General features: G+C 34.1%; 3 protein-coding genes across 37 annotated transcripts in view; 1 reads left to right on the forward strand and 2 right to left on the reverse strand.

Annotated features, from left to right (window-relative positions):
• Positions 1–11,817, reverse strand: part of LOC127505684 (NACHT, LRR and PYD domains-containing protein 12-like) — a 113,689-nt gene extending 101,872 nt beyond the window's left edge. For 18 of the 28 annotated variants that reach the window (XR_007927778.1, XR_007927774.1, XR_007927779.1 and 15 more), the window contains exons 1-4: positions 11,592–11,812; positions 11,397–11,453; positions 11,113–11,226; positions 10,728–10,820 (exon numbers count right to left, since the gene is read on the reverse strand). Coding sequence is in view for 5 of the 28 variants with exons in the window: in XM_051881376.1 (XP_051737336.1) it covers positions 10,728–10,820; positions 11,113–11,226; positions 11,397–11,453; positions 11,592–11,623 (296 nt within the window). In the remaining 23 variants the exon portion in view is untranslated. Of the gene's footprint in view, positions 1–10,727; positions 10,821–11,112; positions 11,227–11,396; positions 11,481–11,591 lie in introns of all 28 variants that reach the window. The other 10 variants (XR_007927769.1, XR_007927768.1, XR_007927767.1 and 7 more) reach the window with 10 other exon arrangements.
• The window catches only part of LOC127505693 (protein adenylyltransferase SelO-like), a 557,335-nt gene that overhangs the window by 537,334 nt on the left and 6,578 nt on the right, over positions 1–13,423 (forward strand). For 2 of the 8 annotated variants that reach the window (XM_051881394.1, XM_051881423.1), the window contains exon 1: positions 13,140–13,401. The exons of the other annotated variants lie outside the window; for them this stretch is intronic. In XM_051881394.1, the coding sequence (XP_051737354.1) occupies positions 13,218–13,401 (184 nt within the window). In that variant the 5' untranslated portion in view covers positions 13,140–13,217. Of the gene's footprint in view, positions 1–13,139; positions 13,402–13,423 lie in introns of those variants that run through there. 8 annotated transcript variants of the gene reach the window in all.
• LOC127505688 (uncharacterized) lies at positions 976–6,865 on the reverse strand. Its single transcript, XM_051881384.1, has 13 exons — positions 6,564–6,865; positions 6,256–6,357; positions 5,890–6,122; positions 5,631–5,809; positions 5,463–5,553; positions 5,023–5,370; positions 4,800–4,917; positions 4,596–4,687; positions 3,645–3,759; positions 3,422–3,517; positions 3,156–3,323; positions 2,878–3,045; positions 976–2,773 (listed from the first exon to the last, which is right to left on the reverse strand). The coding sequence occupies exons 1-13, from the start codon at positions 6,853–6,855 to the stop codon at positions 2,667–2,669; spliced, it is 2,109 nt and encodes a 702-aa protein (XP_051737344.1). The 5' UTR covers positions 6,856–6,865; the 3' UTR covers positions 976–2,666.

A 13,423-nucleotide genomic window follows, 5' to 3' on the forward strand; every position in this document is an offset into this window, starting at 1 on the left:
TATATATATATATACACACACACACACACATACATACATATATATATATATATATACACACACACACACACATACATATACATACATATATATGTATATACATGTGTGTATATGAATGCATACAATGGAAACCATTAGGCCCTTGCTTGAAAAAAAAAAAAAAAAAAGTTTCACTTTAATTAACAAATCTATTGCTGCATCGGGTTAACCCCACAATCCAATCTGTCGGTTTAGTTTGATATAATGGGGGGCAAATAAATGTTTAAATCATAATCTGTCCATTCACCACAAGAGCCTAGAAGATGCTGTCAAAAATGACCATATATGGACAAGTACGTGTGACGCTTCTGCTCAGATGGGTTGTCATTGGCTCTGATCTTCCCTTGGCACACGCGGGATTCGCTGTGATTGGATAATCTTTTTTACCCATATAAAAAACGTTTAATATTGCAAAGTACGTTTTGCTGTTATTATTACGTCAGTAATACATTTAGTTAACAATGCGGTGTTGCTGTGTTGTGAGGTATTACCCTCGTTAACGATATCCTAACCCTAACCCTAGCATATCATCACTGAAATACAAATAACAGCGCCATATTTTTTGCGTTCCTTCGATATAATGACAGAGGCTTATGGGTAATGTAGTTTAAAACGTTTCATAACAAACTGTAAAAAAGTACTATCTTTAATAAACAAAGGGATATTTAATCATGTTTATTGTGTAAACCTCTATGACATATTTGAAAGGCAGGATGAAATTTGGTATTTTACTATGAACACTTTTTAAAACACCTTTGTGCCACCTTTTCATATATAGCCTATTTGAAAACTGTGTCCAACATTATTCTTATCATGGACAGCAAAGTGTGTTGAATCACAATTACATTGTCTTTTCAACAACTTGCCATTATGTAAATTGTTGCAAGTTCATCCAGTCATAGTTAACAGAACAGAACAAGAACAGACCCCCAAAAATCATCATAAATGCCCATTTGGAATGGGCTTCCGTTTATTTAATTAGATCAAGAACAAGAATACAGTGTTTACAGTAAACAAAGACACCAATTTAAACAACCAATACATATTGTGACACTTCATTGCACTATTACACATCCTTATCCAGTGTTGGGCCTTGCTTGTAATACTTAACTCATGCTTTCTCATTCTTCACGTCAAAAGGACCAACAAAAGAATGTCATTGTACTTTATAATTTAATAACCAATCACTGTAATATAATCAGTTATACTTCAAATGAACACAACTGGTCTTGACATGCTGATTTAGTACTAAATTTAGCATTGATTGATTACATTATAGCATACAACATGAAAATCAGGTGGGTTGATGTATTTAAAAACACTGATAAAATAGTCCACATTCTGGATGATTTTTTACATTTTCTTGGTTACTTGCATTAGGACAGCTCTAACCCTAACCCTAACCCAAGACATTATAAATAAAATGCTAATTCAAGATTCTGAATTGTGGCATAAGACAACTATATTTAGACTATTACCTAAAATGCAATTCTACATTGTATAATCATTGTTGATTGTTGGGTAGTAACTAATTATGATGTAAACATTATTAATTGAATAACACTGAGTCATTTAACCATGTATCACTGTCCTTGGAAGGCTTTTGTCTTTTAAACACACTAAAATGTACAAATTCACGTCATTTCATATTAACATGCAATGCAGTGTTTCTCCACAATTTTTGTCAGATGAACCTCTTTGACCTACTAATAATTTTACTTGAAGTAAGCGCTGAGATTTTTAGTTAAGTTAGGTCAAAAATAAAATAATAATAAGTTTTATTCTCTGATGTACATTAATGGTCACATGACATGCAGATAAACATATCAAATACAAATCATAGTCTATTACCTTAAATGTGTAATGTAATGGATACAATTTGTCATGTAATTTGGAATTAGTAACAGACTACAATTTGTAAGAACTGCACTGACTATGTCATAGTATTTATCAGAACAGTATTAGTCAAAAGAGAATATACTGCAGAATTATCTGCACATTACATGCAAAACCTGCCTGAACAGAGAGGAGATAAAAAGACAAGACTGTTTTTGTAGATCACTGTACAAGTATTTTATTTTGCTTACAGTAAGGAAAAAAAATTATTAGGTGAAAACGTTATGTATCCTTATATACTTTCTATCAATATAAGATATGTACACACTGCAAAACACCCCTCACAGATATACACTGTATGGTCCCATGAGAGCTAAGGAAAATGGAAATAATAGAATATAATTAATAGGGATGGAGGTTGTATGGCTGTTTATAAGACTATAAAAATGCGTGGAGTGAAACACCTGTCTTACATACACAAACACATTTAAAGATTCAAAAATAATAGTCAAAACTTGTACTGCTGAACCTTAATCTCATTTCCATTAGGATGGGAAAATATTAAATAGATTCTGTTAATATGCTAAAATGTTTCTCACAGTGAAAAAAGAAAAAGAAAAAGAAATACAGCTTATTAAAATAGTTCTTCAGTATCTGTCTATTCTATATACTCAGGTTTAGTCCTCATCACTGTCTGTTTCATCAGAGCTGTAGTTTATTGCCTCAGTTTCTTTATAGGAAATGTTATCAAATAGAATGCTGTCCGAAGCCTGTCCCAGAACACATTGTCGTTATAACATCCTAGCATTATTTTGCAGAAACTGAAGGTCTTCCATTTTTCTCTTGAGAAGGCACAGTAGTCCATTGGCACTCTCCTCTGAAAGCTCAAAGTCACTGTCTACACAAAAAAGGAATGAAAACATTGAAGAGGATAAATAAAATCAATCCCTAATGTTTTAATTCCAGCAATGCATTGGTTTTGAATTTGTTATGGATACTCACTGTTAGTTTGTATTTGAACTGAGAGATCCCTCAGGGAACATTCAGCTTCCTTCAATGATTGCCAGTGTTGCTTCACCTCCGTCACTATGATCTGCTCCTCCTCCTTCAGTCGGGAAAGCATCATGAACCGGTCAAAGACCATCTTCTTAGTTGAGAGGTTGCCATTACCTGCAATTAATGAAGGTCCTAAATTACCATCTTTTAAACACTGAGGAGGACTGTATTAACATCAAACAATGTTTATCAAATACACTGAATATTTTTTTAAAGTTAATTACTAGTGTCAGGGCATTCCCATGGCCATTGGAAATGATCAGCTGTGAGCAGTTCATCCACGGAAGGAAGCTGGTGGACTGATTGTTCATTGAAGTCCTTAATGGCAGCTGCCAAGGTTGACTTGTCTTCATTAATTTTCCTCCTTATTTTGTGCCTTCTCTTGTTGCTATCTAATAAATCAACAACATATATTATTATTACAGCACTCAAGTTCATTCCTTAGCTATATGAATTATTTTTTATCATCATCATCATCATCTTATCTGACCTGTCTGACGGTATAGATTAATTTTTCTCAGCTTTATGCTGACATAAAGGCCTCGAATTCTGCCCTCAAGTCCAGTGTCCTCCTTTGCACTTGATACTACATCCCAAACAAATGAATTAGCCTTACAAATGTGATATATTCTGCCTTCTGTGCACAACATTTATAAATGGAAAAAAATGTTATTACATAAAAAAACTAAAACAGGCCCTTCAAAATGTATTACCTGTGGCCCACTGCTGGACATCACTGACCCACTGCTGAATGTCATCATCACTGACATTAAGCTCAGCCTGCAGACTTTCAAAGCTCTCTCTTTCCACTTTCAGCCTTTCGGTTGTCTAAATACATATCAAAACACTATAAAATTAATTTGATCATAAAGGTTTATAGTTCAACAATGTATGCAATAGACGTAATTGCTCAAATTATGTTAAAGGGTTAGTACACCCAAACATGAAAATTCTGTCATTAATTACTCACCCTCATGTCGTTCTACACCCGTAAGACCTTCGTTCATCTTCAGAACACAAATTAAGATATTTCTGATGACAGAATGCTGTCAGATTTCCTTCCACAGACTGAATTTTGCAACTACCACTTTGACACTTTGAAAAGTTCATAAAGACATCGTAAAATTAATCCATATGAATCAAGCGGTTTAGTCCACATTTTCTGAAGAGAATCGATCACTTGTTATGATGAACAGATGAAGAATGAACCTCATTGTTTATGCAGCACGTTTGAGCCTCCAAGAGAGGTTTGCTCTTGTGCATTATTCAAGTTTGGTTGAGCTTCTGCTTATGTTTGCTGATCAAAGTTTACATGCGAGTAAAAGCCTAAATTAAATCTGTTCGTCATAACAACCAATCGATTTTCTTCAGAAAATTTGGAATAAACTACTCAATTCATATGGATTAGTTTTCCAGTCTCTTTATGGAGTTTTTGAAGCATCAATGTTTCAGTAACAAAGGCAGTCTATGGATGGAAATCTGACACCATTCTGTCATCAAAAATATCTTAATTTGTGTTCTGAAGATGAATGAAGGTCTTACAGGTGTGGAATGGCATGAGGGTGAGTAATTAATGATAGAGTTTTCATTTTTGGGTGAACTAACCCTTTAAATGTACTTTTTGTACGATAAGAACAAGGTTGACTTTTGCATCAGTAAAATACCTTAATGTATCTTTGAGACAAACATTTGGCCAGATTTTCAGACTTCCGTTTGTTCCATGCAGAAGCAAGAACAGTGAGCATGTCTGAACGTGCTATTATTAGATAGTTGGTCAAAGAAAATATATTTAAAAAAGTTATAGTCATGATTCACTGATACTTAGAAATAACTGTATGTTAAAAGTAGTGTTTATCTAATATATTCACCAGCTTTGGACATGTATTTAGTGCAAATTGCAGCTCTTGACAAGAAGGAGTTGACTTGCTCCACCTCTTCTCCAATTGTAAGACCAGCTCCCTCTTGGTTTCTTCCAGACCATTTTATCTACAAAAAACAAAAACAAAAAAAACAATGGCTGTTCAAATAAAAGTACATGTCCATACCACAAAAATATCATTAATATAATTTTATGTAAAGAAAGAATCTTACCTCACAACTCCACTCATGTGCTTTGGCATGCATAACTGATAATAGTGGGCGCATATTTAATAAAGGCCTTAGCTCTGGACAGTGTCCCACCACTCTCTTTAAGTATGGCCAGTACTTGCAGGCGACATCTGAGCAGAAGAATGACACATTTTCTTTTGAGAGGGTGTTTTGAAGGAACAGGGGATAAGCAAATATTTCCCCTCTGAACATATTTAGGCCTTTTAAAAGTCCTCCATGTCGGCACACAGCAATCTCAAGGCCTTCCTCATCAATCTTTGATGTCGACTTTTTTGCAGACTCCTTGGCTGCTGTCCATTGAGAAGAGCCACACACCCCTTTACCTGTGGCCTACAAGACATTACAATAAAATTATTATTAATATTTCAATAATGGTAGCTGGACTGGAATAAACAATATGACAATAAGTTAAGGGTTATTACATGCTTGGTCTTTTCATGAACATATCCCACAAAGGATGAAACATCTTCATCCTTCATTATAAATGTCCCATCGAAGTAGCCCTTCTCTGTGCTTAATTTTATTGGGAAAGAGAAACATGATATAGACAGTTAAGTAGTACAATAAAAAAATAAAGAAAAAAAATACACCCATGTGCATTATGGAACCTGTACAGCTTCCTGTTACCATCCACTGAGATGGCATGCATGGAAGGACTGCAAGCAGGACATTTAAATGGCTGTACACCACAAAGCCTCTCAACCTCATGCTGGGCAAAGGTCCACTCCAGCAAGGCTTTCTGGAATGTGTCTCCACATATTTTACCACTCTGTTGAAATAACCAAACCAATCAATCACTTTAAAGAACAAACATCATGTTAACAATATACACTGAATAACAATATTTACCCTGCCATTGTACTCTGTTCTCCGGTCAAGCATTCCAAGGAACGCTTGATGTGAAAGACCTGGAGCAAAAAGTTTTAAATCCAGAAAAGACCTAAAAAGGCCAGCCTCATACACGGTCTCAAAATGTATAGAGGCTGGCCAGTACCCAGACTTGAGAAGATCACTGAGCCCCACTGCCCATGTTTTCCCACAGCATGAGGTCTCCAGTGATGGAAGGGTGAGATTGTACCGTCCTATAATAAAAAAGTTCACATGCATCACAACAGCTTTAAAAATTCCTAATCACAGATATTACATGCAAGCATTGAGTTCTTATATTAACCTTAATTTGTGTTGTTTTCATAAAGAGAAAAAACTACATCTTACCATTAAAATTTATTACAATAATGGGCTTGCCACTGATCAACCTGCAGGAACTTTCTGAACAGGCACAAATTTTCTCTGGCAAAAGTAGTGGAAGATATCGAACTAAAAATTCAAAAGCAAAACAATGATAATAAACTCCTTAGCAAAGGATTCATAAACAAGGTAAAATGAAATATAATCTAATATATTTATTAAATATATGATAATATATCATAACTATTTTAAATATATATTATAATTATATACTAATGAACAGCCATTTAAAATGTACAGACTGAAAAGTATGATGGGACACATGAAAAGCATACCCTGTTCAGAGAACTCGATGGCCTCGGAATGTCTCTTCACTGCAGTGGTTGGACACAATGGCGTGAAGAACCCATGGGCCATAGAGTCTCTGTTATGGAGAGGTAAGTGCTGATGAACATCTCCATCACACACGGTGCATAGAAACTGCCTAGGTAGACAGTCCCTGCACCGTACAATGGCCTCTGCAGTAAGACAGTGTTGGCAGATGCGTTCTTGAACATATTCAGCTGCCAAAAGCTGTTTTTTCATACCTCCCAGAGAACTACTAAGAACTACTATATACAGGTTCATAATTAATGTGAATGATGCATAATATATAATTAATTCTAAAGTGAAGATCATGGTAACCCACTAGTAATGACTAAAGTATTACCAAATCCTTCAGAAGGAATTACTAATTATTTGGATCACTATTATAAAGTGAGAAACATGATAACTCTCTAACTACTGGAGTCATTGTAAACTTTTGAGGTTTTTGTACAGTTTTGTACAGTAATTACTTCTGATGTTTTTGGTAACACTTAAGCAGTTACTAGTGGGTTACCATGATCTTCACTTTATAATACTGATCCAAATAATTAGTAGTTCCTTCTGAAGGATTTGATAATACTTCAGTCATTACTAGTGGGTTAACGTGACCTTTACTTTAGAATTAATTATACATTATGCATCATTCACATTAATTATGAACCTGTATATAGTAGTTCTTAGTAGTTCTCTGGGAGGTATGAAAAAAAAAAAAAAAACAGTAGTTACTGGTTAGCTAATAGGGAACTACCACCTTCAACTGAGCACTATTACTTACTAATTCATTAAACAGAGTTTCTTGTTAGTTAATAGAAGTTATAGAGTGTTAATAATGCATTACTCATTTGTTCCTGTGTAGTTATTCATTAATGAAGGATCAGTTTTCTAAAGTGTTACCAGGATCTCATTTATAAAAAAATATGCAATTATGTAGGTTGAAGCTGGCAGAATATTACTTAAACTCTATTAACCAGATGCCATTCCATATAACCATAGTGTACAGTTACCAGTTTCTGCTCGATAAACAAATTCCTCTTGGATGGGCACACTGGTGGGACCTTTAAACAAAATAAAATTAATACCTTATGCTTTGGGGTTCTATATATCTGGTTCTACATGTAATTAAGTGCACTTAAAGATTAAAACAGACTGCATAAATCTAAACATTTATTGAATATAGAAAAACCCACAGGAAAAAAATACTATAGTAATTTATAATAAATACTATAGTGTTTTTGAACCATACTATAGTAAATAGTATAATGTATATATTATAGTATTTACAACACTTGTGCTACAGCTTGTGCTGCTATGCTGCTACAGTATACTGTAGTATTAACTATAGTGAACTAAAACTAATAAATACTGTAGTATACTTTAGTTTTTACAAGAGAAAACTGTAATGTATATTGTAGTATAATATACCCTATAGTTGTAGAAAACTTCGTACAGTATTGGGTAAAGTAATTTGTTTATGTTACTATAGTTGTTATATTACCACAGCAACTATAGAATTACCACAACAAATTAATTCAAGTATTTTACAATAGTATGGTTCAAAAACACTATAGTATTTACTATAAAGTACTAGTATTTTTTCATGTGAGAAATATAAATCACAACTGAAAATAACAGTAAATTTAAAGTGTTAACTGTCACTGGCCCACCGGTGGGCCCACAGCCATTACATACTTAAAACAGTAATATCCTATACTAAAACTAAACTAATCTTGACAAACTATATATCATTTGAAAGCTTAGAATCTCCAGTTTTCATATTTGGTGACTGATTTTCAAAATAAATTACAGATGAGCAGTAATTTATCAATTTGCAACAAGCATATTTTCATACTCATAAGGCATGTTCAGACCTTTATTTTGAAATAGCGATGAACATGAAAAATCATTGAAGATTGGTTGAAACATGTTTGTTTTCATCCCAAGAGTTCAAAAGATAACATCCATTCAATTTTTTGAGAAAAAAATGTCTGAAAATGTTTTTAATAGGAAAAAAAATACATTTATGATTGTGGCGGTGATCTATAACCCACATACATGTTGTTTTTATGTTTATTAGAAGCTGAATTCATATCAAATTCTGCCAAACTTCCCATACTACTTCTATATAGGATGTCTACTTCATAAATTGTATGAAAATAATGGAAATATATGGTTCAGATCACTCAAACCATATATGGAAATGGAGGCGCCCTTATATGGTCAGTAATGGAGCTTGGTTGTCATCTAGTGAAAAAGTGTGGTACTGCGCCCAAACAAAATCTTACTGAAAGCACATTTTTTGAGATATCAACCTGAAATTTGGAACACAACTTGTTCAGATTTTTGGCTTTGATTTCCTTGCAGTTTTAGAGTAAAACTTGTTTTGTAAAATATATATTTTATATAAAATATAAAATATTATATTTTTACATTTTACATTTTCATAAACTTGAACTTCTATAACTTTTTTTCTGTTTCACTTACATAAGTTATTTCACTTCTACAATAATCTGCCAAATTTCATCTTTAAAACAAGACCAGCCTTATGTCTATATTCCAAAGTGTTCTTGAATTACAACCATTTAAGTTTGGATAGTAAATTTTCATGGCTAAAAAAAAAAGTGGGGGTGACAGTTAACAGGTTAAACAATAACTGTAAATTTACAACTGTCTCACCGTGGTTAGGAGCCTTTCTTTTCAGTTTTTGTTTTATTGAGGTTTTTTTTCGAAGCGGCCGTATAACATTCCCATTTCTGTCCCTTTGCCTCCACTTCACAGTTGTAGGATGTGGCTTAGACCTCTTGGCTTGCTTTTTTTCTTCTTTCTAAATTGCAAATAGTATATATTTAACAGGTTTTAAAGTAGTTTATACTTACCTTACATGAATAATATATTAGCCTATATAACTATTCATTTGTAGTTTTCTTTAAAATTATTTGACATCATAACGTAACCAAAAAAAACATATAATGCATCAATAAAAAGTAATCGTTGCGCACAGTTGACCCTCACTAAATTTTATCCCTAAAACATTTAATGAGAAATGATTTTAAACTGATATTAACCGCCTGACAACTGTAGGCCGACATGCTTCACTCAACATCTTCTCTAGAACAGTGGCAGAGATCCAGCAGAACACTGGGATGTGGCACATGATGTAGAGGCTCCTTGATGACTTCAGGTGTGAGATGATTTTATTGGCCAGACTCTGATCACTGATTCTCTTCCTGAAGTATTCCTCCTTCTGTGGCTCATTGAAGCCTCGTACCTCTGTCACTCGATGGACACACTCAGAGGGGACGAGTTCAGCTGCTGCTGGTCTGGAGGTGATCCAGATGAGAGCAGAGGGAAGCAGTTTCCCCGCAATGAGGTTCATCAGCAGCACGTCCACTGATTTCTTTTTGTTTGCATCTCGTAGAGTCTCATTCCTTTGAAAATGTAAGTTAAAACGACACTCATCCAGACCATCAAAGATAAACAACACTTTATATTTGTCACTGGATATTTCCATTTTTTTTGTTTCAGGGAAAAAGACATGAAGAAGATCTGAAAGACTGAGTGTGTTGTCCTTCATCAAATTGAGCTCCCTGAAAGGAAGTGGAAATATGAGCTGGACGTCCTGATTCACTTTCCCTTCAGCCCAGTCTAGGATGAACTTCTGCACAGAGACTGTTTTTCCAATGCCAGCGACTCCCTTTGTCAGCACAGTTCTGATGGGTTTGTCTTGTCCAGGTAAAGGTCTGAAGATGTCATTGCATTTGATCGGTGTGTCCTCTGTTGCTGCTCTCCTGGATTGTGTCTCAATCTGTCTCACCTCATGCTCATTACTGATCTCTCCACTGTCACCCTCTGTGATGTAGAGCTCTGTGTAGATCTCATTCAGGAGTGTTGGGTTTCCCTGCTTTGCTATTCCTTCATACAGATGCTCAAACTTCTTCATCAGATTTGATCTAAACTTGAGTCCTTCATGGCTGTAAAATTAAAATACCATGGTTTCGCGAGTTAAATATAGAGATAGCTATATAGAGTAAAATGTCTTATTTGTTCTCTGTATCATGACCAATAATATATCATAAGGTTTATGAAATGTGTATTATCTCAACAAAATAATCTCACAATTTACTTGACACATATACCTGCTTTCATCAAAGTCCTGTAGTTGATTCATAGACTGGTCATTCTTCTCACAGACGGGTTTTGTTACGGCTGATCTTTGTGGCAGGATTGACCTTAAACATCATGAAGAGAATCAAGAATCCGACACTCTGATATTGGTGCTGGTACCCAACAAAAAAACTGTAGTCCTTTTAAGCTGGGTGTTTAAAATAATATAGGCTAAACATCTCTTTCAATGAAATGCTGTATCTGAGTCCAAGCCATGAATTTGAACTAGGCACACTCATAGATGTGTCTCTCTTGCATCAGATGAAGACAACAATGTCTTGTATGAATATCATAAATAAAAAATACAAAAACACCATAATATTAAAATGCCAATCATGTCTTTTAGAAATGTTTTACCTGAGATCAGTCTGTGTATCGTCATTCTTAAAATATATTGGATGACCCATAGACCCGTCACTCCTCATAGACACACAGCTGGGCTCTGGCTCTGATCTCTCCTGCTGAACTGAACTATAACAGAACAGATTTAATCATTTTTGATGATAATCATCATAATGTAAGATCTTAAAAACGTTTTTAATGAAAAGCACTTGAGGAGGGTTTAGACACTGTTTTCAAGAAATTTGAAACAGACATCTTTTATTATATAAAAGGTTATTTAATGTGTTTATTCAAAGTACCTGAATCCTGGAGAAAAATCTTCATCTCTGGATGTTTGTGTGTCATCCATAATGAAGCTGAACAGTCAAAACAGTCCACTGACTCTGGATGGAAATCATGAAAAAAAAAAAAAAAAAAAAAAATTAATTACACAATTAAACATTGTTAAACATCTTTATTAATGGTTTCAGAGAAAATATTAATGTGTAAGTCACCTGTAAAGGGAGATGTGAACAATCACCTTCATCAAAATCTACACAGCCACCCGATTCACAAACTCCTCCATCTCTTCCATCACGCTTCACATAAATTCCTGTCTAAGGTTTTATAAAAGTTTCTATGAAAAATGTAATAATAATTTAAAGTGGAAGGAATCGACAGTCTGTTTAAAATGGCGAAACATCAGCTTTCTTTTACTTTCACTTTTATCTGTGATCACGCGAGAGCGGCACGTGATTAAACTGCTCGAGTCGCTATAATGTTGATTATTTGTGTTTTAATGGTTGCAGATGACGTGAGTTTAATCATGAATAAGGTAAAAGTTTACAGTTAATAAGTCAAGTCAGTTTAGTGTGCTGATAAACTCCAAACAAACATGTTTATATGACACGGATAATGCATTTAGGAGCCATAACAGATTATTCGTTCTTGTTTTAGCCGGTAGAGGGCGGTGTGCTCTGTGTAGTGAAAGCGGGTGATCGAGACAGGTCACCTGTCTGTTTATGTCACGTTCATCAGCATATTATTCCACATCTCACCTAAACAGAATCTATCTAGTCCTGCTTCCCTTGTTATTAAATATGTTACTCTGAACCACTCATTCCTCCTCCTCTTCACATCCACTAATTAACTATAACTTTAGCTGACATCACAAGATTGACCATGAGGTTCCTCACCTTTCCTTACTTGTTTAGTTCCAGTCTTCTCCAAAAACTAGACCTACACATTTTTGGGGGGTACAGCTTCAAATAGGACCTACATGTTCCCCCAAACTCTGATAGCAGTATAAAGAATTCTCTAAGTCTAAAACTATTGCCTGTCCATGTATTTAACAAGTCTATTAATTTATTTAAAAATGAATAATTGTAGGCTAAATGTAAATTATTATAAATAGTTAAATATGGTAATAAAATAAATAAATATTAACAACAACAATTTAAACAAATTATTATATGTTTCATTTTAATGATAATAATAATAGCAACAATTATTATTATTATATTTTAATAAATATAAATAGTTGCATATAATTATAAAAGTGAATTAAATCGTTTGGGGTTGCTGAATTTAAAAGTGTCCAGACGCCAATGCACAAAAGGGGTTTGGGGGTTTAAAACATGTTTACATATTTACATTTATTATTATTATTATTATTATTATTATTATTGTTGTTGTTATTGTTTTTTTTTATTTTGTTTTTTACAAAAAAATACATATTTCTGAGTATTTTTAATGATCACATGGTACCTGTTACTTTTTACAGCGCAGGTTAGGGTGGGCCAATCACAGTCGTCTGTGATCATTGGTCTAGATACTTATTTAATCATTACAGGGAGAAAGTTCCTAGAGTTTCCATTTGTACGACAGCTTCTGAATCCATACAATTAATAGATTTAATCGGTTATAGTTTGAAGCGCGCATACATTTCCAAAAAGACCAAAAAAGTCCCGAGTATGGCATAAATGGAGCATTCTGGTTTTTGAGCCGATGAGCGCCCTCTGGTGGAACACAAGGATTGTTTGCGTAACAGGAAACAGTTCTGATGTATTTTTCTACTTCCGTGATGTAATGAAGTACAGGATACAAATAGTAAAAAAGATGATGTCTGTGAGCTTGATGTAATGACAAAACATGATTTCACATTATTTTTATTTTTCTCGGCCGTCGCCAGCGCTACATTTAGCGACGAACAAGAATTCTGTGAGAGTGAAAGTTGTAATGAAAGAGATTTTGATAAGAGTCACTTTTATAGCAATGTGAAATACTGTGGAGAAATACCACTGACATTATCACATAAACTTATAGGTAAGATACAGATGTCAATATG

This window comes from Ctenopharyngodon idella, chromosome 23, assembly GCF_019924925.1.
Source record: "Ctenopharyngodon idella isolate HZGC_01 chromosome 23, HZGC01, whole genome shotgun sequence".
Lineage (NCBI taxonomy): Eukaryota > Metazoa > Chordata > Actinopteri > Cypriniformes > Xenocyprididae > Ctenopharyngodon > Ctenopharyngodon idella.